This window comes from Acinonyx jubatus, chromosome C1 (assembly GCF_027475565.1).
Source record: "Acinonyx jubatus isolate Ajub_Pintada_27869175 chromosome C1, VMU_Ajub_asm_v1.0, whole genome shotgun sequence".
NCBI classification, from domain to species: Eukaryota; Metazoa; Chordata; class Mammalia; order Carnivora; family Felidae; genus Acinonyx; species Acinonyx jubatus.
In genome coordinates this window covers 2,113,146-2,140,015 of record NC_069381.1, presented here as the reverse complement: position 1 = coordinate 2,140,015, position 26,870 = coordinate 2,113,146, and the positions used below count along the sequence as shown (strand labels likewise).

General features: G+C 64.3%; 1 protein-coding gene and 1 long non-coding RNA gene across 2 annotated transcripts in view; one reads left to right on the top strand and one right to left on the bottom strand.

Annotated features, from left to right (window-relative positions):
* Positions 1-285: 285 nt before the first annotated feature.
* The window catches only part of TP73 (tumor protein p73), a 62,444-nt gene continuing 35,859 nt past the window's right edge, over positions 286-26,870 (bottom strand). Inside the window, exons 4-14 of the mRNA XM_027060638.2 lie at positions 21,636-21,878; positions 10,003-10,189; positions 9,537-9,652; positions 7,539-7,648; positions 7,076-7,218; positions 6,750-6,838; positions 6,353-6,474; positions 5,471-5,619; positions 5,084-5,219; positions 4,664-4,757; positions 286-3,484 (exon numbers count right to left, since the gene is read on the bottom strand). Of these exons, the coding sequence (XP_026916439.1) occupies positions 3,158-3,484; positions 4,664-4,757; positions 5,084-5,219; positions 5,471-5,619; positions 6,353-6,474; positions 6,750-6,838; positions 7,076-7,218; positions 7,539-7,648; positions 9,537-9,652; positions 10,003-10,189; positions 21,636-21,878 (1,716 nt within the window). The 3' untranslated portion in view covers positions 286-3,157. The remainder of the gene's footprint in view (positions 3,485-4,663; positions 4,758-5,083; positions 5,220-5,470; positions 5,620-6,352; positions 6,475-6,749; positions 6,839-7,075; positions 7,219-7,538; positions 7,649-9,536; positions 9,653-10,002; positions 10,190-21,635; positions 21,879-26,870) is intronic.
* On the top strand, positions 13,485-25,674 carry LOC128312386 (uncharacterized). The gene is made up of 3 exons (XR_008291637.1): positions 13,485-14,468; positions 14,632-21,675; positions 22,025-25,674. It is a non-coding gene; the product is annotated as an uncharacterized LOC128312386 (long non-coding RNA).

Genomic DNA, 26,870 nt, shown 5'->3' with positions numbered 1-26,870 from the left:
ACACGGGAGAAACCCTGGACGGGGCGGGGTGGGGGTTGCTGCTCAAGCCTGGCGTGGGGGCTTCAGGAGCTGCTGCTCGTGCGTGCTGTTGTCTTAGCGGAGTTATTCAGAGACAGCCTTCGGAACTTGGCTTTATTATGTTACAAAAACAAAACTTCCCACCAAAACACAGCTAAAAAAATAACACGTTTTCCCAAGATTACATTACCAAAAAAAGTTAATATCATTGGAATAGATCCATTAATACTGCTTGAAAAGGATTAATTACATTAAAAACATGGGTGGTGTTTTTGTTTTAGCCTTAAAGCGCTAAAGTGCTTTAGCCTATGGGAGAGAGACGCGGCAGTCTGCGACTGACCTGACACCCTGGCCTGTCCCTGGTGGTCGTACACTGGGGCCCTGGGGCAGGCGGGGGGGGGGGGGGGGGAACGGCGCGCTTTCTCGCCCCAGAGTGGCTGGTGTCGGTGTTGAAGAGAGGTCCACCCCACTCTCCAGAATGCTCCCCTGCGAGAGAGAGCGTCCCTCCCACCTCTTCACACCTTAAAGGTTTATTTTCTCTGAAGCTTTGAGTTTTGTAGAACCAGAGTTTGGAACCCAGGGATGGTGACTCCCATCGATCGATCTGCGTTTTCCTCTAAGCACACACAGCTTCTCCTCCATGCCGTGAGTTCTTGGCTTTGCTCTCCCAAGGTGCCCCTCCCCCAGCACAGTGGGAGAAAGGCTCCAGGACCGTGTGTGGGGTCTGGCGAGCACCGGTGCAGCTGGGGCCCCTCCTGCCCCGCGCTGACCCTCTCTGGGGCACACAGGTTGGGGTGGGGGGTGGGCTGTGGCATTCCTTTACCGGACTCTGGCCTCCAGGAGCAGACAGAGCCACGGGACGCCTGGGCCTGCGCCCAGGTTCATGGACCCCAGCGAGTTGAGGGACGGGTCCCCAACTCCTGAGGTGGGACAAGGGGGCACACGGTGGGGGGGCTCAGGCATATGGCCACTGGAGCAAGTGCCAGACTCCAGCCCAGCTGTGATGCCTGAGACCCCAGACTTAGCCTCAGTTTCCTCATCTGTGAAATGGCACGCGCAGTGTACTTCCTTCCCCAGCCTCAGGGGAAGGGGGTGTGAGGAAACGGGGGATGGGGGGCAGGGGCAGCCACACGCACCCGCCGTAGTCCCGAGTCCACGTCTCCTGTGAGTGCAGTAGGGGTGTACCCTGGGGGGACTGCAGGTCCCTGTGGGCACAGACACCCCTTCTGGTGAGCAGAGCCTGCTGCCTGTTGGAATGAGCTGGTCCCATGGCCCCGGAGCCCTGGCAGGAGGTTAGGGCCCGAGGGGGGGCTCTGACACCCCGGAAGGTGGTTCCCCAGAGAGTGCTCAGTGGAGGGGGAGGATGGCCGCGTTACCCCAGACGCAGGCACTCCTGTGTGCACACACCGCGCTTTCACGTAAGTGTAGACCGTAGACATGTACAGGCGTGACTTTCCAAGATGAAGTCTTGTCTGGAGACGGCCGGAGAGCGAGCTTGGGACGGAGCTGGCTCCGGGCTCCTTCAGGGAGTCGGGATGGGCTCAGAGCCTGTGGGGCTCCCTCCCCCTGCTGGCCAGTCTCTGAGAAACACTGTGAAACAAGGAACACCGGCCGCCGTCTTCCCAGTGGGGACAGCTAAGAAAGAAGCTGGCGTGTTAACGCGGTCTGGGCTCAGCATGGAGGGGGACGGTGCTCCCGCTCCCAGGGGACACCTCTGAACACGCAGCCTGAAGAGAGTCCGTCCTGCCTTCCCCGGGAGGGAGGCATCTTCTGGGTGGTTTATGGCAAAGAGAACAGACCCAAAGGACGATTAGGGCTGCGTCTACACCCTCCCCTGGCCTGGAGGCTTCCCCCGGCTGTGCTTGGGAAGTGCCGTGTGGCCGCACCCAAGGCTTGTCTCGGCTCACACATCAGGCGGGCTTCCCTTTATCCCACCGGGGGTGTTGGCCTCATTACCCATCGCCCACGTCTCTCCTGTCCTGTCTCCTGCCCTGGGCAGTGCGCTGGGTCTGCCAGGGTTCTGGCCACAAAGGCTCAGGAGGTTCCTTACAAATGAAACCGGCCACATCCCTGCCCCCGCCTCCCTCCAAGCCCCCAACAGGTGCACCTTCCTGCCAACTTCTCCCTCCCCGCTGGAGGGGCTCTCCCCGAGAAAGGCAACCCACAGCCCTACCCCCAACTAGCCACAGTAGCCACCAGACTGGAAGTGTCCCAAGTGGAGAGCCTCCCAGCCAAACAGTGGCCGGACCTGCCCCGTTCTTCCATATTCCTATCCAGCCGCCGGCCCCTGCCTGGCTTGCCCTCTGCTTTCTTAGTCCTGCTTGTTTAGACAGACCCGGGGATGCCAGGAATGCCCGCCAGGTTGAACCCTGAAGGGAATGTTAGGAATGAAAGAAAAAAAAAAAAAAGCTGACCCACCAAGTACAAAGGGTATCTTTTTATCAAATATTGACAATTTCCAGTAGTCTAAGGAGCATGCTGTCCGTGTCTGTGCGGAGCAGCTCACTGGAGAGCTCTGGCCGTGGCCGGTGGTGTTGGCTCGGGTGTTGGCTGGTGGCAACTGACCAGAAGTTTCCTTGCCTCCAAGGAGAGACACCCTCCTCCCCAGTCGGCTCCAAGTCCGGGGAAATTCCGGTTCTCGTTTTGGGGCGGGAAGTGGAAGGTAGCAGTAGGTTTGAAGTGTGAGGGGTAGACGGACCCTCAAGTCCAGCAGAGGGACCCCGCCTCGGCAGAGACAGGGTCTGGAGCGCTGACCCCCAAATAAACGTGTTTTAGGTCACAATCACGGGGCCGCTCGTTGCCAGGAAACAAAAGACATCGAAAAATACTTTTTGTCAGTCCGTCAGCGGAGGCGATCCTTGTGTCCCCGGAGCATCTCGCTTGGGAGCCGCAGAGCCCAGAGGAGGACGCACGGACGGGGCAGGTGGGGAAGGCGCTGGCTCCGGGGGGCCGACCCTCCCCCCCCCCCCAGATCGCGTCCAGACGCGCCAGCCGCTGTCCGGGAGCCGCGGGGTGGACCTCGCCTCTCCCCCTCCCCCGGCACAGCCTGCTGGTCCTGCCTCCCGAGGCAGTTTGTGAAAACGAGGAAGAGGGGACCCCGCGAGGCTGCCCGGGGACCCCGCCGCGCCCTCCCGGCCCCTCAGTTGATCTCGCTCTCCGTGAACTCCTCTTTGATGGACTGTTTCCGGGACTTGCAGTCCGGGAGGTCGAAGCCGAAGTCCGCCCACTCGTCGGGCCCCGGGCCCCCGCGGTTGGGGATGGTGATGGTGTGGCGCACGCGGAAGTGCACGGCCTCCATGACCCGCTGCCGCTGCAGCTCCCCGGAGCTGCCCACGGCGATGGCGGACGCGTTGCTGCTGGAGCGGATCAGCTGCTGGGCGCCGTAGTCGTGGCTCTGCTTCAGGTCCTGCAGGCCCCTCCAGATGGTCATCCGGTACTGGTCCGGGATCTTCAGGGCCCCGAGGTCCTGCAAGAGTCGCTGTTAGGGCCCCGCCCCGGAGGCGCCCTTCCGGGACCTGGCGGTGGGACAGCGGAGCCCGCGCCCGCCGCATTTGCCAGGTGACCGGGGAGCTGAGAAGCGCGTGCGCGCGCCGCCCCCCCCCCCCCCCCCCCCCGTGCAGGGGTGAAGTCATTCCTGGGCTCTGCGACGCCTCCACTGCACACCCTAGGGGCTGCCGGCCCCTGCGGGACCGGAGCCGACCATCAAGCCCCTGGGGCCTCCCCGCACCAGCCAGGCAGGCGGGTCACACGGGGACGGGGGTTAACATGCACTGAGCTGGGCCAGCAGGGGTCAGTGGGGATGGGGGAGGGGGAGGGCAGCGGTGGACACAGCACATGGTCACGGCTGAGCGAGTGGCCCCAGCGCCTCGGGCAAACTGCGCCCCTCTGGCCTGGGGCCCTGGGTGGGAACAGAACGGCAGGCGGGGAGGGGGGGAGGGGGCGGGGCTCCCGGGCTGGAGTGTCCCCTGCGGCCTCTGCCTCTCTGGGCTCTTGAGGCCTGGGCCTCCCTTGGCTAACGGTACATTACAGCTCAGGGCGGCCCTAGGCTGCGAGCAGGTGAGGTCTTCCGTGGTTTAGGAGGGGCTCAGTGCTGGCACTGTCCTCCGACCCAGAGGTGAGCCACGGCTGTTTGGTCACGGTGCCCAGGATGCTTGTAGCCTGGCACAATCTGAACCCAGGACGCGCGGGTGTGACTTGTCTTCTTTGGGCCTCAGTTTCTCCCCCAGTAAGTGGCACTGAGACGCGCCAGCTCCAAGACCCTTCCGGCCTTGACATTCACAACTCTGGAGAGTTGGAAATAGCCTGTCCCCCAAATCAAAGGCAGCCGGGCCGCTGGGTGCGTGAGAGCAGCTTCACAGCCAAGTCCAAGTGAGTGGCCCGCTGCCAGGGGCCCCGGGCGGGCGTCCCGTCCAGACACTGCCTGAGCAGCTCAGCTCACCCACGACTCTCTCACCAGAGCTGACTCCATAGGAAGCCGGACGAGAGGGAGTTGGTTGAGCTCAGTCGTGGGAACAAGGGTTTTCCAGATTCCGCCCCTCCCACCTCCCTCCCTCAGCAAGAGCAGGAAAGAGTGGCCTACAAAGCAGAGAACCACTCTGCCCTGGCACAGGGCCCTGGCCTCTGGGTCCGCGGGTGGGACTCCTACCTCTATGGTCAGATTCTGCAGGTGGTAAATGTTCTGTAAGCCTTGGGAGGTGAAATACTCGATGCAGTTTGGACACCCCAATCCTGTTAAAAAACTGCAGAGACAACATGGAAAATAAAGCGGCAGTAACTTCCAAGCCCGCGGCTGCTCTGTCCGGCTGGGAGCCTGGCAGGGGCCAGGTGCTCACTCCGGGGCTCAGCCTCCACGGGACCCTGTGTCTGTGCTTCCCCCGGCACCTGCTGGACTCTCACTCCTGACCTCTCCTCCGCCCGTGTCTGTCCTCGTGGTGGCAGAGTGGATGTGAGGACACACAGGACAGCAGGCAGGGACTGCCCGCAGGGCTGGGGGCCAAGCTGGCCGGCGGCCACGAGGGGCTGAGATCAGTGGGTTCGAGGCAGGGCCCGGCAGCAGCCCACGTACCTGACCAGGCTGGGGTCGGCGTGGTAGGGGGGTGGGGTGCAGTGGGACCCCGAGACCATGGACTGGGCGCCGTGGCCGCTGTTCATCTCGCCGTTGGCTGGCAGGGCGTGGCTGTGGTTGTTGAGGATCCCGGGGCCTGGGCAAGTGGGACAGTCAGAGCCAGCTGGGCCGGGCCGCCCCCCGCAACGCTCTGCATAACCGGGACCTCCCTGAGGTGGGCGATGGACACGGGGGGCTGTCCGTGGCTGTGCCCCCCGCCCGTGGGCAGGGGCTGCTGGCCGGGGGCTGCCCTCGAGAGCCCTGAGCTGTGCAGAAGTGTCTCGAGCTAGACCCCCTGCCATGTGCCTCCCCGGCCCGCTCTGCGCCCCCACGGCCCGGGCCACTCACCCACGGGCCCCAGGTTGGGCCCGGCCGCCGAGCCGTGCGGGGGAGGCTGGCCCACCAGCTGGTTGACGGACGGCAGTTTGTTGACACCCCCGTGCGCTTTGTTCATGGGCGAGAGGACGGGCCCGTAGGACGCCGGCTGCAGGTGGCTCCTGCTTAGACAGCGACAGCTCTTGGTGAGAGGCCCAGGCGGCCACGTCCCCCTGTGCTCACCTCCACATGATGCCCCGGGCTGCTGGGGGCCTCCCTTCTCGCCCAGCACTCCCACCCACACCTGGGCCACACCCGGCCGCTGGCCGTCCCCCGGGACCCAGCCTGGGGTGGGAGGGAGGGAGAGCCGGCTCCTGCCACCAGAGTCAGCCAGCGGGTCGGCCGTGCTCTGACCTGCCCTCCTCGCCTTCCTGTCAGCGGCCACTTAGGCCCCCCTGCCGGAGAGGTGGAGGGATAGCCCAGATGGCCACTGAGCAGGAGCACGGGAGGCTTCCAGGAGGAGGGGGGCACCAAGCAGGGGAGCTGGATGCCCGTCCTGGCGGGTGGAAGTGGCCCCATACTTCCCACCAGGTGTTGGCCGGCAGGGGGGGTGGGGTGGGGGCCGGGGCTGGGGAGGTAGGGCGTCCTGGGACCCAGTGAGGACCCAGTGGGGTGGGGCGCCTGGGGCTGGGCTCCCCAGCACCCCTTCTTCCCCCTTCCCCAGAAGCAGGTCTGGGACCCAGTGAGGACTCAGTGGGGCAGGGCGCCTGGGGCTGGGGGGGGATAGGGGGGTCTTGGGGCTGGTGGGGTAGGGGGGTCTTGGGGCTGGGGGGGGAGGGGGGTCCCGGAGCTGGGGGGTGGGGGTCCCGGTGCCTGGGGGCGTAGGGGTCCCGGGGCTCGGGGCGCCGCACTCACGGCCTCTGAAGCTGCTGCTGCTGCTGCCGGTAGGCGTCCACGAGCTGCTGTGGCACCAGTTCCATCAGCTCCAGGCTCTCCTTGACCTTCATCAGGATCTCAAAGTTCTCTCGGCCCCGCACCTGAGCACACACCGGGGGACCCTCTGCACAGGTGCTTGTGCAGCGAGGCGCCCCTTCTTCCGCCGGGCTCCCCGGAACCCCTTCTCCCCCCTTCCCCAGGAGCAGGTCTAGGACCCAGTGAGCGCCCACCATTCCTCCCCTCCCCGGGGCTCTGCACCCCCAACAGACGTGGGGCTTCGATCGTTCTCGGAGAACTAGAAAATGCGACGAGTTGGTGGCCCGTGGCATCCTCCCCGGCCGCCCCAGCCTGGGCGTCACAGACGGAGGACACTCACGTGCATGTAGTACACATCCTCGTCCCCGTGTCTCCTCTTCTTCACGTTGGTGCCCAGGGCGGGGACGGCTGGGGGGCTCTGTTTGAAGGCTGCAAGGGGAGGCAGGGGAGGCAGGCCACTTGCAGATCAAGCCACAGGACCCCTGACACCCAGCGTGCGGCGTGGATGGGCCCAGAGACCAGTAGCCCATTCAAGAGGGGCAAACCCAAGGCGGGGCCCACGCTGGATGGGGCCGGAGCCCCAGCAGCCTCGTGGCTCATGCCCATCGAGGCACGTTCGGCCCTGAAGTCCCAGGCGGCCCCCACGCCCCAGCCCAGGCCTCTCACCGCGCTTGCTGCCAGCCCCGTTCTTGGCCGCACTCTCGCTCAGGGCCTGCTGCTCGCGGTAGTGGTCCTCGTCAGCCTTGCGGTCTCGGCCGGGACAGGCGCAGATGCGGCCCTCGAAGGACCTGCGGCCCAGCACCTGTCCGCTGGCGGGGCGGGCACGGCCAGAACCGTGAGCCTCGGGGGCCTGCGCCACCCACCTCGGCCCCCACGGCGGGGTCTTGAGGAGCCAGGGGACCGAGGCGGAGCACCCAGCCACTCTGAGACACCAGGTCCCCTGCGTCCTCCCAAATCCCAGGCCCTGCTCCGGCAGCCCTCGCAGCCAGGGGGAGCCCTCCCTCTGAAACTCACCTCCAGCGCCAGCACCATTCCTCACCCTGCCCCTCTGCATGCCGAGCCCCCAGCAAAACCGCCCCAGGTCCCCGTCCACCCCTCCCCCCTGCCCCCACGAGCCCAGCAGACTCACTCCCGGGTCTCCAGGGTGATGATGATGAGGATGGGCCTCCGGTTCATGCCCCCCACACAACTGCTGTTGCACATGAAGTTGTACAGGATGGTGGTAAATTCTGTCCCCACCTACATACGGGAGAGGGAGAGGGGAGGAAGCGGTGCTATCAGCATGCAGGCCCCACCCTCCGAGGCGGGTGCTTCTGGGCCAGGCCCCGACTCTAGGTGGGCCTGGGGGAGAGGCAGGCCCCTGCGCTGTGGTCCTCTGGCATCCACCTGTCTACCTACCCATGCGCCCCTCCGTCCACCTCCATCCATCTACCTTCTGTCCACACACCCATCCATCCAACCATTCACTTGCATGCACTGACCCACCTCCATCCATCCATCCATCCATCCATCCATCCATCCACACATCTTTCCTTCCATCCATCCATTCATCCATCCACCTTTCCTTCCTTCCATCCATCCTTCTATCCATCCATTCTTCCTTCCTTCCTTCCTTCTTCTTTCCTTCCATCCATCATCCATCCACCCATCCATCCATCCTTCTATCCATCTGTCCATCGTTCTATCCATCCAGTCATCCATGTAGCCACCATTGTTCCTTCCTTCCTTCCTTCCAACCACTCATCCAGTTACCCCTATCTATCCATCCATCCACCCATCCTTCCATCTCCATGCATTTACCTTCTGTGCACCCACCCATCCATCCATCCCTTCACCTGCATGCACTGACCCACCTCCATCCATCATCCACCCATCCTTCCTTCCATCCATCCATTCATCCATCCTTCCATCCATCCATCTTTCCTTCCATCCATTCATCCTTCCTTCCTTCCTTCCTTCCTTCCTTCCTTCCTTCCTTCCAACCACTCATCCACTTATACCTCTCATCTACCCACCCAATCATGCACTACACTGAGTGCCATGCTCTGTGCTGGCTCTCCGAGGCCCAAAGTCCTGTGGTCTGGTTGCCCCAACCACCTCTCCTAACATAGATTGGAGGTCAAGCCCTGGAGGCTGGGTGTGAGTGAGCATGTGCACAGGTCTCTGTGGGCACAAAGGTGTGTTCTGCGTGCTGCAGGCTCTCGTGGGCAGAAAGGTGAATGGCACTGCTCTGGCAGAGACAGGGACCAGAGCCATCTGAGTGGACCCCCATCTCCAGCACATGTGTCCATTTCCCAGGGAGTCTGTGGACAGCTGCACAAGGAATCCAGGGCTCTTGACTCCTGGGCATCCCAGGACCACAAAATGGGCAGGTGTCATGGTCTCCCTGGGTCAGGATATAAAACTCAGTCACTGGCTTAGGCAAACCTGGCCTTTCACCAAACTGCTGGCACACAGAAGCCACCAGGGGGCAGGAGAGCCCTGCTTTCCTGGCAGGTGACGTAGGGCAAGGGAGGAGGGAGGGCCGGGTGGTCACACCCCTTCCTGGGGGCTGGGGGTTTAAGGGGCCAGGTGCAGGGCTGGGGCCTGGGGGTCTGGGGAACATATCACAGTTTGGGGAGTCTAGGGGTCAGAGCCAGGTAGAAGAAAGGTGGGGCTCGCTGTGCCCCCTCACCCGTGGAAGCATGGCCCACGGGCCCAACTGGGGCCCACCCCCAACCCACCGTCACTGCTCAGCCCCCCACCCCCACCTGGCTCCACCCCCAGCTTCTCTGGCTGGGCCCTCACAGCAGCCCCAGAACCTGCTGCTGCCTTCAGGTCACAGCAGAGCCCTGCCCACAGCTCTCCGCCCCGCCCACCGCCCACCTCTGGCCTGGACCCTCATCTCCAGGCCTCTCCCCTGTAGCCAGAGAGGCCGAGGGGGGTCCCACCTAGACCTGCACAGAAGTGACCAGAAATGAGTGCCAGGCGCCAGGGGCTGGGGGTGGGGGCAGGAGGTGAAGAAGTTGCTCCACAGCAAGACTTAACCCGGAGGCGCTGGGGACAGTGGGTTGGCCATCTGAAGTGACATGAGTGCTCCGTGACCGGACCCTCACCCTCGTGGCTAACTGCAGGGGCCCCCACCTACCTGCGGGGGCTCGTAGGGAACCATGACACTCTGCCTGCCTGTGACAGGGTCGTCCACGTACTGTGAGAGATTGTTGCCCTCCACGCGGATGAGGTGGCTGGCCGGAGCAGACTGTCCTGCCGGGAGGGGATACCGCTTCAGGGGGTTGCCCGGCCGGGGCCCGGTCACCCCTGTGCCAGGCACATCACAGCAGACTGGGGACCGCAAAGGCCAGCCCCACCAGCCTGGTGGGGCTCAGGCCACCAGCCCTGATGCCCTCAGGGTGCCTGGCCCAGCATCGCTGCTGACCACTGTCCCCTGGGCACCTGCACCCCAGGCCCCAGGTACAGCTGGGAGGAAAAGGGGCTGGGGAGGGGACTTGCCGGGTCCACGCTGTCAGCCCCTGCTGTCTCTAATCACGGACACCCGAGGCGAGCCCTGCCTCCCGGGGTGCCCTGGCTGCTGGGCACGGGGCCGGGGGCCTCACCTTCATTGAAGTCTCGCCCGAGCTCATGGTTGGGGCAGCGCTTCACCACCTCAGTCACGTGCTCTGCCTTCTTGTAGACGGGCATGGCCCGGATGACGGTGCCCGGGGGCGGCGGGGTGGACACCTTGATCTGGATGGGGCACGTCTTGGCGATTTGGCAGTAAAGCTTCTTCAGCAGCGGGGAGTACTGGTGGGGATCGGGGGGCAGGGTTGAGGCCCCGGCTCGGCACCCTCGCTCAGCTGCACCCCACCCCCAGCCAGGAGTCTCGCCCCTCCCCGCATCCCCTCGCCCACTTGGCAGCACCGGCCGCTTTGGGCACAGGGAGAGCAGATGGCTTTCATCCCACCACCGCTGGCTGGAGAGGTTAGTACCATTACGTCCATCTCACGGGTGAGGCCAGGAAAGGCCGGGGAAGGGGGAAGCTGATGGAGAGTGGGGGCTGCGAGCCAGGGGTGCCCTGTCGAGCCCGGCTCCTCCCCACCCACACCCCCATCGCTGTCAACCGTAGGCCCGCAGGGCCCAGCAAGAGCGCTTGCAAAGCCTACCCTTTAAAAATAGGAAGCTTTATAGTGTTTTTCAGATATGTTTCTCAATCGAGTGAAGAAGAATGTGAAACACTGAGTCTGAGGGGTTGAGCTCTGCAGCGTGGCATGGGCCACCGGGGACCTCAAAGCTCTAGTACCTGCAGCCCAGGGACCCTGTCCTAGGGAGGGTCAGATGATGCCCTTCCTGACCCTGGCAGGGGCCTCTGGGGGCAGTGGCCGGGGGACCAGGTCGCCCACCCGAGGACACTCGCATGAGTTCACAGGAGACCCTGCTGGTGACCACAGGGGTAGCCACTAGTTTCCAAGCTGACTGGCTTCTGGGCAGACCCGTCTGGGGCTCCTCATGCCTCCTTCCCCCAGGGACAGTGTTCCTGGTCTCAGGTTCCTGGCCCCACCCCACAATCTCCCTGCCCCCCCACAAATCCCCGGTGACCTGGAGTCACCCCAGACACAAAGTCCGGAGAGTGCCCCATCACACCCCACCATGGTGGGGTCAGAGAAACCGTACTGTACCAGGAGACACTGCTTCAGACAGGCGCCCAGCTGGGGTCCGGTCACCACAGGGGACTGGAGACCACAGGCTGGGGCTCACGGTTCACAGCGGGAAGTGTACCAACCAGTTGGTACACTAGAGTCAGGGCAGTTGAGGCCGGACACATGGATGACAGAGCCAGAGAAGGGGCAGGTCACAGCCCGCTTCTGCCAAGGAAGCTGGGGGGCCCCCGACCCTCACACTGCTAAGGTAAGGCCCCCACTGGCCTCCAGAGTGCCCCCCTCTGGCCACCAAGGGACACAATGGACCCTCAGCTACTCCAAGTGTACAAAAAGCAAGGGGTGGGAAACATAGGAAGATGGAACTTACCCAGAGCCCCAGAGCAGGGGGTCCCCGGTGCCCTCACAGCCTTTGGCCCCACAGTGTGAGCCATCCCTCCCCTGATGAGCTGACCGGGGCTCCCTCCTGGAAACACCCATCCCTGGGGTGGAGTTCAAGGCATTCTCGGGGTGTTGGACCTTGTTCAACTTTCCTTGGCGCTGAATTCAGTACCTGCCCCTCACACCCCCATCACAGAAGGAAACTGGATGCCGTGGGCTTCACCGCCCCCTCCCACTCGCCAGGCTCCCTGGAGCCCGGTGCAGCCTGCCACCCCATACCTGGGACCCCCACCTCTGGTGAGAAGCAGAGTCCCCAGACCTGCTTACAGTGCAGGAAAGAATGATCACACACAGCCCTGGGGAGGGGGGGGTTGTTGAGGCCCTTCTGGGAAGAGCAGAAAACAGGGCTCAGGGAGTGGGGGCAACCTGCTTGTTGTGGGGCTCAGTCCTGCTTCCCAGGGGGTGACTGCTGATCTCCGATGTCCTCATCAGTACAAATGCTGCCCCTTCACTCCCCGAAGCACCAGTTTGGGGGATAAACTGGGTGCCCCTGCCCAGGACAGCAGCAGCCTGCCCGGCCCAAAGCAGACACCGGGTGCCCATTCGGCACCCCGCTCTCTTGTCGACCCACAGTGAGGCTTCAGAACAGGTCCCCGGCTCTCAGACAAGTGTGCAGGTGGTTTCAGGCAGGGAGCTGCCAGGCAAGCATCCTGGAGGGCCCTCGGAGAGGCTCAGCAAGCGAGCAGTCACCTAGGGGGTTTTCCTGATGGAGGAGGCCCCCCAGGAACTGTGAGCCCCGGCTGGCCTGCAGGGACCCGAACAGAACCAATGATAGGGGCAACCGGGGTCCAGAGGGCCATCCCTGCAGCAGTGTTTGTGGGGTGCCTATCGTTTGCCAGGCCCCAGAATCATGAAAGAAAATGGGCTGAGAGGCCCCTTCAGCCTTCAGAAGAATCTGGACTTACTGGAGGCTCCCGCCTGAAAGCGTCAAGAGGAGAATGGCCTTTGAGGCCTGGCCCCCAGGTTCTGGTGCTTGTCGGCGGGATGCTATACTCCACTGGACAGACCTCTCCCAGGCTGGGCAGGCGGCCCGCTGGCTGACCACACTTAACACCCTTGAGCCGTCCGGCCATGGCCCAGTGTGCAGTGTCACTTCCAGGCCGGATGGCTCCCCGCCCCTCTGCGAGCAGGCCCTCCAGTCCCCTCTCTGGGGCGACTACCCAGCGGCTCCCGTCAGTAAGTCCTCTCACCTCGTGATCCCTCCACGGCCTGAGATGGGGTCTGTTGGCCCCCCAAGGCCCAGGGGCCTTGGCTCATCAGCCAGCAGGGAGGGAGCAGGACTCCAGGTGCAGCCCCGCAGGCCTGTCCTGACAGTGGGGCGGGGCTTCAAGGCCCCTGACCAGCGGAGACTTTGTGAGCCCTCCTCTGCAGGCCCTGTGGCCGGCGGGGTGGGGGCGCCCCTTCGGTGTCCGTGTCTGGGCGTCGGACCGAGGCCCCGAGGTCCGGGGGAAACGCAGGGGCGCGTGGCCGGCAGGCGGGGATGGGGGCGCCCGGGGGTGCTCTCCGTGTCAGGGGGCCGCAGGAGGGCCCAGGAAAACGCAGGGACACGTGGCCGGCGCGGGGTGGAGGAAGGGCGGGGACGGAGGGGCGCGCGGAGGACGCCCCGCCCTGGGGAGGAGCCGCGGGGAGCTGTCCGTGGTACCCGCGCCGGACCAGGCTGGGCTGGGAGCCCGGAGCCGCGTAGGGTGGGCGAGGAGAGAGGGCCCTGCTTCCTCCCTCTGCGTCCCTGGCAGGGCCACCCCCAGCCTTGGGCCTGGTCCCACTCCCCACAGGGGTGTCCCTAGTCTAGTGCCACCCCAAGATGATTGATAATATGGCCGTGGGCACATACACCAGCCACCCCACCCCTGCGGGGATTGAAGCCACAAATGTCTAGCCCGGTCCTGGTAGAACAGCGAAAGGCAGGCTGGAGGGATGCCTTGAGGCTTCCCTACACTTGGTAGCATGTTGCAGGGGCACAGCTGCTGGGCTACAGGGGCGGGAGGGGGGCCTGGAGGGGGGGAGGCGTGGGGTGGCCAAACCCAGGGTGGGGTCAGGGTGGGGTAGCCTGTGTGTAAGAAGGCGTGAGCCCCCACCCCCCAGCCAGCTCCTTCCCTCCTCCCGCAGCTCCTGGGACTCAGGCATGGGCAGGTGGGGAGGAAGACTCCTGGGTCCTGCCTGGTCCACAGAGAAGGTCACGTGAAGACGCCTCCTCTCCCTCCCTCTTGCCTCTCCTTCCCTAGAACCGCTAGATGGATGTGTTTCAACAGATTCTGAGCTGATAAAATCTTATTTATCTTCGGCTGTTGACACAGAGCCGTCCAGACTTGCCTGCCCCGAGATGCATGTATCCCTTCGTGTTTGCAGGAAACGGTTTGCCCAAATGCTGGTGTCTGCCCATCCCTGCCCTCCCCCACCGGACCCTCCCCCCATTAGAGTCCTCGACGGGCCCTGTCTGGCTGGGAGCCCGGGGCCTGGCAGGGCTGGCGCGGGGGTGGCAGGCGAGAGGGTGGCGGGTGGCAGGCGAGGCTCCGTGGCTGTTAATTTCCTCGCACCCGCTCCCCGGCAGCTGGGTGCCCGGCATGGGCAGGTTTGGACAGGAGGAGAGTGGAGAGGTGATAATAGGTTGTCTGTCATTTTCCAGGGACGTGTAGCATCTTGCAAACCGCAAATACCGTTAACCAGCTTGGGCGAATCTGTTACAACAGATTCTGGAAGACGGGGCCTTGAGGGGGGGCTTTTATTTTTTTAAATGATTTTTTTTTATAGCCCACTTTTATCTGCTTGCCGCGTGTGTGTGTGTGTGCGTGCGTGTGTGTTCAGAGCCACATTTCTCTCCTCTCTCAGGTTATGGACCCCTTTGAGGACCTACCCAAGGCCACAGACTCCCTTCCTCCCTAGAGAAACTCCCACAAGAACACTTACCAAGAAGCTGTGTGGGTTCATAGGGTGACCCCCAAGACCCACAGGGGGCCTAGGCCAACAGCCCCCATTGACAGCCCTCCTGGGTAAGGAGGGGCCCCTGAGTGACACAAGCCACATTGCCACACCCCCTCCTGGTGGCCTCCCCTACTCCACGGAGAGCTGCTGGGACATGGGGTGGGCTCTGACATGTCAGGGAGGTCTGGGCAGAATAACAGGGAGGGTGCCAGCCTGTAACCATCACCCCAGCCCGTTTCAGAGCACCCATGGACAGAAAGCGGTGAGGGTCCCTGCACAAGGAAACCCACAGCCAACGCCCCACCTTGGCCACGGGCCTGGTGGCTGGAGGAGGCTCCTGGGAGCTCCTGGACGCCGGTAGGCTGCAACCGTGCCTGATAAAGAAGCCTGCCGAGAATCCTCAAGAGCTCCTGGCTAGGGGAGGAGACACACGCATCTGCTGACACCCTGCACAGGCTGGTCAGGGGGCTCCCTCGCCGGGAGCCCAGAGAAGGATAAACGGGAGGCAGAAGCGGGCTTTGCGGGTGCCGAGTGACGCTGACCACTATCCAGGGGCATCCCTAGAGGCTGTGGGCCAGAGGCTGCCTACCTGTGAGAGGTGGGCCTGGGGCTGGCAGCAACACCCCTCAGGAGCCTGCCCCCCCACATCCTAGAGCCTGTTCCCAATCAAGGGAGCAGGAGCCCCTGGGACCCTCACGACCTGGAAGTACCATGCCCTGGGAAGTGGCAAGCATCCCCCTCAGGCACTCCCAGGCCACAGGGACTTGGGCCTACTCCGCCCTCCTCCCACACATGGCTGCAAGCCGGGAAGGATGTCTCTGGTGGCTTCTGTCCTGGGCTAACATCAGGGGTGGGAGCGCTGAGACCCCTGAGTCCCCTTTGTCTCCACCAGGCTAGCCCTGGGTCCAGGAAGACTGCCACTCAAAGAGGCATGCAGGGGGACAGAGCAAGGACACAGGTGCCAGGCACAACATGCTTCTTCCTCTGGCCTGGGGTCAGGGGCAAGGGGGCCAATGGGCGGGGACCTGCCCTTGGCCTCAGATACCTAGGCCCTGCCATCTGGCCTCCCCTGGACCCTGAGGAGGGGGCCTTGAGGATGGAGAGGGTAAGCAGGACGTGTCTTTGGGGACCCAGCTGGGCTTGCGGGGAGCCCCAGCCTTCCCACCAGGAGCCACCCTCCTGGCCAAGAGCACAAATGGTGGCCACGTCTGAAGCACCAGGATCTGCCTCAGCCAGGCTCAAGCATAGTTCCTCTGCCTGTGAACTTGGTTTCTGACTTTGCCAGCTGGAGAGCCCAAGCCTGTCTGTCCTGGCTTCCCAGAGAAGGCAGACACCCCGCTGGCTGGCCCCATGGGGAAAACACTGGTAAGAATGCAGCAAGGCATGGCTGTGAGCCAGACCAGAGAACTATCCGTGTGGGGACAGAATGAGGAGGCTAGCCACCAGCCCGGCTCTGCTCACCACAGAGGGTCCCCTCAACTGCCAGGGGAAAGATCCCCTATGACCCTTAACGCCTACCTTCCCCTTCTGAGCTGCTTGGCCTTGTCAATGTAGTGCTCATAGGGTCAGCCTGCCTGGGCAGGGTGTGGGGGCCAGCAGGCACCTTCTGCTCAGAGGATGGTCCTGGGATCCTCTGACTGCAGGCACCCCATTCTGGACAGGACTGCCAGTCTGGTGAGTGCAGGCACAGGTGGGCCGGCTCCTGCCCCCAGGGCCCAGAAGCTTCCAGATGGCCTGGGCCTGGGGCCGGCCCAGCTGCAGGTGGCTTGGGAGCGGGGAGGTTGGCCCGGCCGTGGCCACAGTGGGGACGGGTATTCAGGATGGCCTCGATGGCCCTGTGTCAGCTCCAGCTGGGGGCCCTGGGCACGGGCTCTCCTGCCTCTGACCTTCCTGCCATGGAAGCTACAGGTCAGTCTCCAGTTCAGGACCTCAGTTAAAGACCTGCCCTCTGGCCAGGCAGTGGTGAGCATGGTTTTTTCACTCTTAAGAAACTGCACCCTCTGCCAGCAGGACAGGAGCCCACAGCTTCTCCAGTGAGCTCAGGGATGCCCCGGACACGTGGGGATGGGCATTTTCCAGCTTTTAAGGCAATGGTTGGCTGGAATCGAAGATAAATACCCAGCGAAGCCCCGGGGGAAAAGGAGAGTTTGGGACCCTAAACGTCTGACTGCCCTGCAGAGGGCAGCGGCTCCTAGAGCCAGGTGGTGAGCATGTGGCACCCCCTCGTCTCATCCTCCCCAAGGCCCCGGAGGAGCCAGCTGGCTCCTCACATAGGAGGACGAGGAGGAGAGGGGAGGGGTTGCCTCGCCCCGGGGCACACGGCCATGGTGGACGAGGCAGGTCTGTAATCCCAGGGGGACCCTGGGCGTTAGGCCACCGCGGGATCCCCCAGCAACCCCTGAGCTTCCACTTTACTGAAGCTTGGAGTGCTAGTCACTTGTGCGAGGCGGCGCAAAGTGCGCCCTGCCCTAAAATGAGCCCGAGCGTAGCAGCCCTGTGGCCCTGTCCAGCCCGGGGGCCTCACACCTCACCCCAGCTCTGCCGCCCTCGAGTTTCTGCCCCCTCCTCTTCCTGGGGCCGCCTGGACAAATACACGGACCGCCCCTGCAAGGGGGGGGGGGGAGGCGTGGCCAGGGAAATTCTGGGGCCTGGGGTCCATGAACTCGAGCCCTGCTTCCAAAATCCTGACACGGATTTCCCCCGCAACTGACCACTGAAAAGCTTCATTGGTTGCTCAGCAGAGACCCTTGCCCAGAGTCCACAGGCCGGGGGCGGGAGCCTCAGGACCGCGTGGCCTCCTCAGCCCCGGTTCCAGGAGGAGCTGTCCCCCCTATAACGGCAGCTACTGATGCTGGCTGGGCAGCCAGGGCCTGGGAGATGCCCAGGGAGAGGCGAGGAGGGGCTGTCCCCAGGCCCCGCTCCCGACTCCCCGACCCCTGGGCCCCAGACCTGGCCCCACTCGGCCTCCAAGGCCAAGTTCTGCGACCTCCAAGCCCAGGGGCCCCAGCGGCTGCAGAGGGTGGTGAGAGAAGCGATCCCCAGCTCAGGCCACAGGCTAGGGCGCCGACACCAGCCAGGGCCAGCCTGCAGGAAGCGGGTCCCCGCCCCAGGAGCTTTGCACAATGCAGGCAATCACGGCCACTTCCCTTGTTCGCTCCTCATTCTGTCTCCACCACAGACACTGAGAGCTCTTCCCTCGGCCTTAAATACGCGTAACTGCTTCTGGTGCCAGTAAAAGGTATTAATTCCACTTATGCATTCCATAAACTTTTAGGATAACGCAATTGATACTGTGATCATGTCGGGACACATCCACTATTATTTTCCTGCTCGCAAACCTCCGAGGGGCTGGAAAGTTTTCTCCCGAATCCATTAATGTTGACTCAGCCACATTCTGCCAGGAACCCCGTGGAGAACCTTTGTGTCTCCCGCCTGCCTTCCACAGGAGCCTCCTCCTGGGCCAGGAGGGTGGCGCTCACGCTGCGTGAGCTGGCTGGCCCCCAAGACGGACAGACTGACGCTCGTGTGTGGGGCGGCTGGAGGTCATTCAGGGGGCTGTGTCCAGGTCCTCCCGTGGACTAGCTGAGCCCTCACGCCACGTGCACCCTCACCATCACGCCTCACGCTACCCAGCTGGGCCGGGGCTCCGACTGTCCCAAGCCTCTTGCCTGACCTCGGACCCCCCTCCCAAACCTACCAAACCCCAAGGACAGCCCTCTTCCCTGGTGAGGCCCAGCCTAGGAGCCGGGGGAGACTGAGCTGGGCTGGACGGCATCCAGATGCCCCTCTCATCGGCTGCTCCTCCAGGCTCCTGGGACCAGCCGTCCGTGTCACCGCCAATCCCTGGGGGGCTGCGGGGTGAGAGTGGCCGTCAGGGCCCAGAGGCCAGGCTGGAGGGTGCTGGGGAGGGCTTGGGACAGCAACAAAGGCACAGTCACTGCCATTGCCGGCCGGGCTCCACCGTCCGCCGGTCCAAAGAGCATCAGCGCCCCCGGGTGCCAGCCTTCACTCGCCGCCCTGACCTTTTCGATGTAGGTCTCTCCTTGACGCCCCCAGAGCCCCGAGGAGCGCCGACACGGGACAGGCCCTCACCAGGACGGCTCAACAGCAGTGGTTTGTGGGGCGCTCCCCGGGCTCCAGGCCCCGTTAGAAGTGGTCCCAGGAGGCAGCTCATTTGTCCTGTCACGACCGTACCCTCAGACCCAGGCCCAGAGCAGTGCAACAGACCCCAGACCTGGACCCCGCCAGCCAAACTCCCACCTCGGCCCGTCCCTGGCCCCCAGTTTATAATCTTGGAGGCTGAACACACATCCCTTGTCTGCTCAGTTGTGCTTGACCCGCCGGTCCTGGCCTGTGGGCGGGAGGGGTTGTCAGAACCCTGGGTCGGGACCAGAAGAGGCTGCACATGTGCACATGTGTTTGTGTATGCCTGTGCACGTCTGCGTGTCCCTGTCTTCACGCGTGTGCAAGGTGTTTCCGTATGTGCATCTGCATGTGGCACGCACGCCTGTGAGCTGAGGGCTCCCCTCGGTGCCCAAGGAGCATGGATGTGAGATGTGGGGGTGCTCGCAGGGGGCCTCGGCCGGGCACAGGCCAAAGACCCCATTAACAGCTGCGGTCCCTTGGGGACTTGGTGAGGGTGTTTTTTCCGAGCAGGGACAGGAGTGAAGGCAACAGTCAATTTGGAATTGTACTTGAGAAAAATATGAATTATCTATCAGTTACCAGGCATCCGGCACGGCGGGAGCCACGCACGGCGCGGTGCGGAGCCCAGACAGCGCGCCCGGGAAGCAAGTCCGGGCAGCGCCCGCGCAGCCAGACCCCCAGAGCTGCGAGCAGGCGGGCGGCCGGGCAGTCCCCGTCCTGCACCGTGATCCTGGGCAGGGAAAGGAGCCTACGGGGGGTCTTCTCCCAGAGAGCCAAGGTGCCAAAAATCTCATTATCAACGTCTGTCCCACCTCCACCCCCTGCGCTGACGAGGTCTGGGGGGGGGGGGTACCGTGTGCGCCAACAACAGCGCCTCCTTCTCAGAGCAGCCACGCGAAAGCAGAGGGCCCAGACAGGGAGGTGGGGATCGGGGCTCGGGCACGCGGGGCAGGGTTGGTCAGGGCTTGTGGGCAGAGCCGCTGGGGAAAGGTAAGCCCTTCCCTGCCCTCTGGTGTGGCTGGCCGGGGCAGGCCACCCCATGGGGCCACTTAGGGGCAGACAACTGTGACCCAGCCATGGGCTTTCCACCCTTAATGTCACTCCCCTGCCAGGGGAGGTGGGGACAGAGGCCCCAGGTGGGGGGGTGGGGAGGGGGGGACAGCCAGCCGAGGCACAGCCTCTGTCCCTTCCTGAGGACCAGCTCAGACCATCCAAGGCACTCCAAGTCCCCCAAGACACTGCAGAGACCCCTCCTGCCTCCTCAAACAGTGGAGAGGAAGACAGCCGGGACCCCCCTCCAGTGCTTGCCAAGATTCCTAGGGGTCCGGCAGCTCAGGCTTGGGTGACAGCATTGGTGCAGGAGGCTGGGACCCTCCCCCGAGAGGCTGCAGGAAGGGCTTGGGGAACGGTATGAACATGGAGTAGGAGTGGTAGTGAGCCTCCTGTCACCAGAGGTGTGCTAGTGTGGGGATGCCTCAGAAGCCTCCTGACCTAGCTTACAGTCACCCAGTCAAACCTCAAATCGGGGTGGGAGGACCAGGACCCCGCAGGCAGTAAGAGAACCCTTTAGCACCTGCAGCTTCAGAACCTCACCCAGGAGGACCAGCTCTATGGCACCCCATCCCCAGCTCTGCTGCTAAGGTGACGCACTGCTCCTACTGTGCCAGCCCGAGCTGCGTGGGCAACAGCCCTTTAAGCCTTACCACCAGCGACAAGGAACACCGCAGGAAAAAGTCGCAAATGAGGAAAACTGGGCGCCCACGGGGTGGGAGCCCCAGACCAGCGATGGGTCAGCAGCTGGGGCGTCAGGGGGAGCTGTGACTTGGAAGCCAGACCCAGACTGGCCCCTGCAGAGCCTGACCAGCTCCCTGTGGTTCCACCCCACCCCCACCCGCAGAAGCATGAGAAACAGCCCAGCAGGGCAGTGGGGATCAGGGGACCCCTCCCCCCCCTTAAAGCAGCAGAGCCCCCGGGTCACCTGCTTGGTGCTCCTGAAGGGACACAGCCACCCTGCCTGGAGACTTCCCTGTTCCAGGGTCCTGTTGCCATGGACTGGGGGAGACCATGGAGCTGCTGTCCCCTGCAGGAGGTGACGCTGTCCCGTGGCCAGGACCCCCTAGATGTGTCCGGGGTAGGTACTGGGCAAGGCTCGCTGTCCTTGTCCTGTAGGGGGGGGACAGGTGACCTGCCAATGCCCCGCGTGCCCTACCCTTAGAGGAAAGCCTGTGGTCTGTCCTGGGGATCTCTGGGTCCCTGCTGCGTCCCTGCCCCCGTGGGCATGCCTGGCAGCCCCTTTCTCTTGCAGCTGCAGCAGCGCGTTTCAGCGATTAGGACTGTAACCCCAGTGACCCCACGACCGGGAAGCCGGCCACGGGGTTCCCTGCTGGCCCTTACTAACGGTGTAACTCTGAGCGAGCTATGTTCCCTCTCGTGCCTCCTTCCTTGGCTGTAAAATGGGACAATAACAGATTCTATCTCGTGCGTTGCTGGGTGGTTTCTAGAGTAAACTCAAAGCACCGGTGGGTGTGCGGGATGCCATCCGAGCTGGCAACGTCCCCACCAGGGGCCAGGATGCCCCCAAGCACGGGCGCCAAAGACCCGAGTCTGCACAGCTGCCGACCCAGCCCTGACGTCCCGGTCTCACACCCACGCTCACAGACGACAACCCAGAGACTGTGCGGGCACAGCCCAAGCCCGCCAACCGCCGGACTCCGGACCTCCCCGCCGCCCCGCACCACCCGCAGGAAGTGGCCTCTGCAGACCCCGGTGGGGGGGGGCTGATCCACGCGCCTCCTGCTCACCCAGGACACGACGCAAACCCCACCGGGGTGCGGGGACGCCTCGCGGGTCTCCCTGAGGATGGTCTGCCCCTCTGGGGCCCCGCGGAGGCTGGCCGCTCTGGCCGCGTCCGTCCGAGGGGTGGGCACGCCCAGACTGCCCAGCCCCAGACCCGCCTCCTGCCCGACGCTCCTCCCGGAGGCGGCCGGGAACCCCGCGCGCGGACACCCGGCCGGCCGCCCGCCCGGGGGCGATCACCCCTCCCCGGCCCGCACCCCGCAGGCGCCCCTGGGAGCGGACGCACAACTCACCGTCCAGGTGGCCGACTTGGCCGTGCTCGACTGCTGGAAGGTAACATCGAAGTGGTGGGGGCCGGGGTAGTCGGCGTTGGAGGGGATGGCCGGTGCGGGCGACATGGTGTCGAAGGTGGAGCTGGGCTGCGCGTAGGGCGAGTGGGTGGGCACGCTGGCGGCGTGCTCCGGGGTGTAGGGGCTGGCCGAGGCCGCTCGGCTGCTCATCTGGTCCATGGTGCTGTTCAGCAGATTGAACTGGGGCTAACGTGGGAAGGGGGAGGGAGGGGGACACACAGTCAGGCCGGAGAGTGGAAACGCGCGGCCAGAGGTGTCCTGTTACAGGAGACTTAAAGGGCCAGCAGCTCAGTCATCCCAAATATTTCCCCGTCCCCCCCCCCACCCGACAGGTCACTGCTTGTGTTGGGATAAACTGACATATTCACCTCGCCTCCCCCCTCCATCGGCTCCTCCGGGTGCCAGGGTTTCCGGGGCTCCACCAAGCACACCTGGAGGGAGCTGCTGGTGGGGGTGGCTCCCGGCCCTCCGGACCTTCTCACAGGCCAGCAGACTCAGTGGCACTCTCCAGGGGGCGGTATCCAGCCGGACACCCTCGCCTCCCACCCTGTGTTCCAGCCAGAAGCGGGGAGACCCCAGGCCCAGGGAGCCCGACTGTGGGAGAGGTGGGCCCGCCAGAGGGTGGCCCCAGCGTGTGGGGCCCATAGTCCCCTCCTACTGGTCCACATCCTAACCCTAACCCGGGAGCCCAGCCCCTCCCCCCACCCCCCCCCACAGGAGGAACAGGGACTCTAAGCTGTACTGTGTGTGTGCACCCCCAGCTCACCCCCTTGGGGTCCCAGGACCCCGAGATGGGCCAGCCCCTGCCTGGGGCTTCAGGAGGCCCCAGCAAGGGGACCAGCCCAACCTAGGGCAGATCAGACTCCTCCTGGAGGGCCGGCAAGGAAGACGCCTTTTCCAATCTGGAGGCTTCGAGCAGCAGGTGGGCTGACAGAGCAAAGAGCAGCTGATATTGGCCAGAAGGGCTCCTACCTGCAAACCTGTGAGCTGCTCTCTGTGCCAGGATGGCGGCGAGGTTTACTGTAATCCTCTCTAGGAGCCGGAGGTGGACACTGCCATTATCGCGTTTCACAGATGGGGACACTGAGGCACGTAGAGGGAGTGACCGGCCTGGGGTGAGGCAGTGGCCCCGAGAGCCCCGGACACGGGTGGGGATGGTGGGAACTGCGGGCAGAGGGCCTGGGGTCCCCCTGGGGGGCAGGGACAGACCAGCAGCAAGCATGGGGTGGGGGGCTTGCCCTGCAGCCCCCGCCTCACCAGCCTGCCTTCTCCAAATTGCAAAGCACAGGGGTGCATCCCCCAGGGGGACCGGCTGTTCAGCCCCTCTCTGCCTCCTCCATCAGGAGAGAGGTGTGCATAACCCAGAGCGCCTCCAGCTCAGCATTTGTCTGGAAAGCACACGTTCCCCCATCGGGCCTGCTGGTGACAAGGGTCCTTGGAGCCTCTACTGAAGACTGCCAGTCTGAAGGAAGCTTACCACAAGGGCTGATGGAGCACAAGAAGGTGACAGGTGGCCATGGCTTCGTGGCTCCTGGAGCCCAGGATGCTCCAGCCCCCAGGGGACAGCCACCTGAGCCCCCCCCCCCCCCCCCCCGGCTGAAACTGCCATCGGACGGACCCCTCAGGCGGGCCTCAGGCCTTTTCCGTTTGGACCTCCGGAGCCGTGGCCCACTGTGAACCTGGGGAAGGGCCGGCAGCGGGACAGGGGGGCAGCGGACAGGGGACCCCTGCAGGGCAACCGCAGAGGCCTCCTTCCCCGCTCTGGCCCCCACAGCCTTCCGTGCCTTCACCTGTCAACCTGGGAGGCCCCGGCACCCAGATGAGCAAACTGTGGGGTCCGTCTGAGGGAGCAGTGGGACACAACCATTCCAGAGTCAGACACACCCTACAGGGAGCACCACCAGCGAGGGCACAAAGCCAGCCACAGACGCGAGTATGCCTGCCGTGGGGTCCCCGCTGACGGCCGGCCGAGTCCAGCCAGAGGCAGAGCCGTTGGCCACCAGGGCCTGGGTGGGGCTGGGGGCGGAGGCTAAGGGGCAGCTGGTTTCCTTTGGAGGTGATGAAGAGGTTCTAAAATTCACCGTCAAGGCGGGTACACACAGCTGTGAATATACGCAAACCCACTGAATTGCACACTTGAAATGGGTGAATTGTATGTCAGGTAAAATGTAAGTCAATCAAGCTGTTTAAAACAAAACAACTGGGGACCGGCTCCTCCCCTCTCCTGGCCCAGCAGGGGTGGGGGGCAGGGGCGGGGAGGAGAGCAAGCCTCCCCGCTCCACGTGGGGCCCCGGCCGGGGACCCCGGCGTGCCCTCACAGCCGAGGCAGCTGCTGTGGGCGTGGGCGCCCCGACTCCACACACTTGGCCACGAGAACATAAAGGGCAGAATCCAGCTCACGATTTCACGTTCAGCACGCGCCGAAACGGGCACCGTTTCCCATAAGTGAGATAAAGTGTTAAGTTACTTCCATGGGTTGCTTTTCACCGTTTGTTTTTCGACGTGGCTACTGGAAATCACACGTGCAGCTCACAGCCATCTGCTCCGGGCCGGGCCAGAGCCCAGGCCGCCAGGGGCTCACGGCATTCCGGAGGCTGCCACCTTCCCCAGCATCACAACCACTGTGATCAGCAGCCCGGCCCCTGTCGGGGTACCACGGGCTATCATTACAGAGTGCTTCCCGAGAGGCCTGCTGAGCGGGCGAGTGAGTGAGTGAGTGAGTGAGTGAATGAATGAATGAATGACGGAGCGTGGGTGTGCCAGGCAATAGGAGGTCTCCCCCGGACCGATGCCCGGGATTGAAGGCCAGGTGGGAAGCCGGCCCTCCCACTCAAGGAGGCTGAGAGCCCACCGGGTCCGTGGGGGAGGGCGGGGGTCCCAGCCTGCACCCTCCTCCCCAGGCTCTGTGACCTCTCCCCTCCCAGGTGACCAGCCGTGGCCCTGGGGAGCGTCTGCCATGTTGCCAGTTGCGCCCTGGGCGACTGAAGGGCGGTGGGAGCCTCAGGGAGCACGGCACAACCCGGGGTGCAGGTCTGTTCCCCTCCCCGCCCCCTCCCACCGGGACGGCCCAGGCCAGCAGGGCAAAGGGCCCCCACGGCCCCCCCCTCCCAGAGATGAGAGACAGCCCCACGACGACAACAACGTTGTTCAGATTTTAACTTGTCCACATTCTTTACCGATCTGCAGCGGGTGCCAGGGAATTAGTCACTGAACCAAAAGAGCAAGGCTGATAGCATCATGTACCCAGCAGCCACAAGGGGCAGGGCCCGTGTGCGGGAGCCCTGGTGAGCGGGAAGGGAGCACTCTGCACACCGGGCGGGCGCCTCAGATAGGCTCCCTCTGTCTGCCCACGAGCCAGCCAGTGGCCTGTGCTCACCCTCCTCCCTCCCGCCCCGTGACTCCGTGGCATTTTGTGGTCCAGCTTCCTGGGGAGCGCCCCTCCTCCCTAGGAGAGCGTCGGGCCCCTCTGCGGGGCCAGGGCCATCCCTGCTACCCTTCCTCTGAGTCCTGCTTCCCCAGGGACACCTGCGCCCACACCCCCAGGAAATGGCAGAGGGCAGAGGTTTCTGTCCGGTTTGCTTTGTGCCGTTTCCGCTTTGCTGCAGGGAACCCCGCTGCTTAGGAAGTGGGGCGGCTTTTGCATGGCTCCCGAAAGGTCCTTCCTTCCTTCCCTTTGCATTCCTTCCCAGCCGGATGGGGTGCACTGCACCCTGGGGACCAGCACCACCCCGACCTCGCTGTCCAAACCGGGCCCAGCACAGCCACAGAGAAGCCTGGGGTGCCCTTCGTCCAGACTGGAGGCCCCTGGCAGCGGGAGGAACCTCGGGCAAAACCAGGACTTTTTTGGTTTGTTTGCTTTCAAGCAGAACTCCCAAGAGAGCGGGCTGATTAGGACATGCCCAGCCCGGGGCGGCCCGCATGTGCCTACATGTGCGTGCAGGGCTCCTGGGCCCGACCCAAGCAGGGCTGCGGGCGGGCGGGCGGGCGGCTTCCCCTCCAGGTCCCGCGGAGGATGCACCGGGCCTGGGCTCTGGGAGGGGCTGGGGCCGGGGGAGTACATCTCCCCCCAGATCCTCAGTGTGCCCTGCTGGACCCTGGCGGATGGCCTGGGGGCTCCTCCCACCAGGGCCAGACAGGCCCCCCAACACAGTCTCTGTCCATTTGCTCCACAAACATGTTTTCTGGTGCTTTCTGCCGACTTGGAGGGGACAGCGGGCAGGGGCAGAGAGGGTGGACGTGCCCTCAGGGTGCAGGCGGTTCTGGCCAGTGCACCAGGGAATCCATCCCACAGCCTCTGGAGGGGGCCAGAATCCCAGGCAAGGGCACACATAGGCCTCGGGGCCACACGCTTGAGTGTGCTCACACGCAGGGCCCAGAACACGCGCTGGGAAGGGGCAAGGGGCTTAGACCTCAGGCTGCGGCCTCCAGCAGAGGGAGGAGGCTGCCCGATGGGAGGCCCCACCCCCGGCGTGGAGGTCCTGAACTGTGTCTGTGTCTGGCCCTCTTCTGGGAAAGGAGCTGGTCTCTGGCAGGGACAGCGAGTGGAGTCCCAGGGACAGGGGGTCCTGCCCCGGGAGCAGTAGGGAGAGGACAGAAGGAACCGCCCTGGGGTGGGGGTGTCCCAGCTTCCAGCCTGCCCTGCCCTGCATCCCCAGCCTCGGGGCCTCCCCTGTTCTGCAGACCGCGGGGGGCTGTCACAGCACAGGGCAGCAGCAGCAAAGCTTAGCACCGGGCTGGGAGCGGGAGGGGGGTGCATCAAGCTGGGGATGGCTGCACTGTCCTCACACAGCGGGGACACTCACTTTGGCCAGGGTCTCAGGTTTCAGCCCCCGTCCCCTGCCCAGGGGGTAGCAGAGAATGGGGGCTGGGTGGGGGGGTTCAGAGGCCCCGGGAGCCAGGCCCCAGCGCCCCAGGCACCCCCACAGGCAGCAGAGTGTCCGGCCTGCCCACTGGTCCTCCTCTCCCGGGAACCTGAGCTCAGCCCAGCCCTCCAGCCCCTGCCCCACAGGCTAGACCTCGCCGCCCAAGCCCCCAGGGCCGGGGGTCCCCACAGGTGGTCAGGTGGTGGTGCCTGGGCTGGTGATCCCAGAACGCAGGGCTCTCCTGGCCATCCCACTGCCCACCTAACACCCTCCAGAACAGGGCTCTCTAATGTGCCCAGGTCCAGGATTAGTGCCG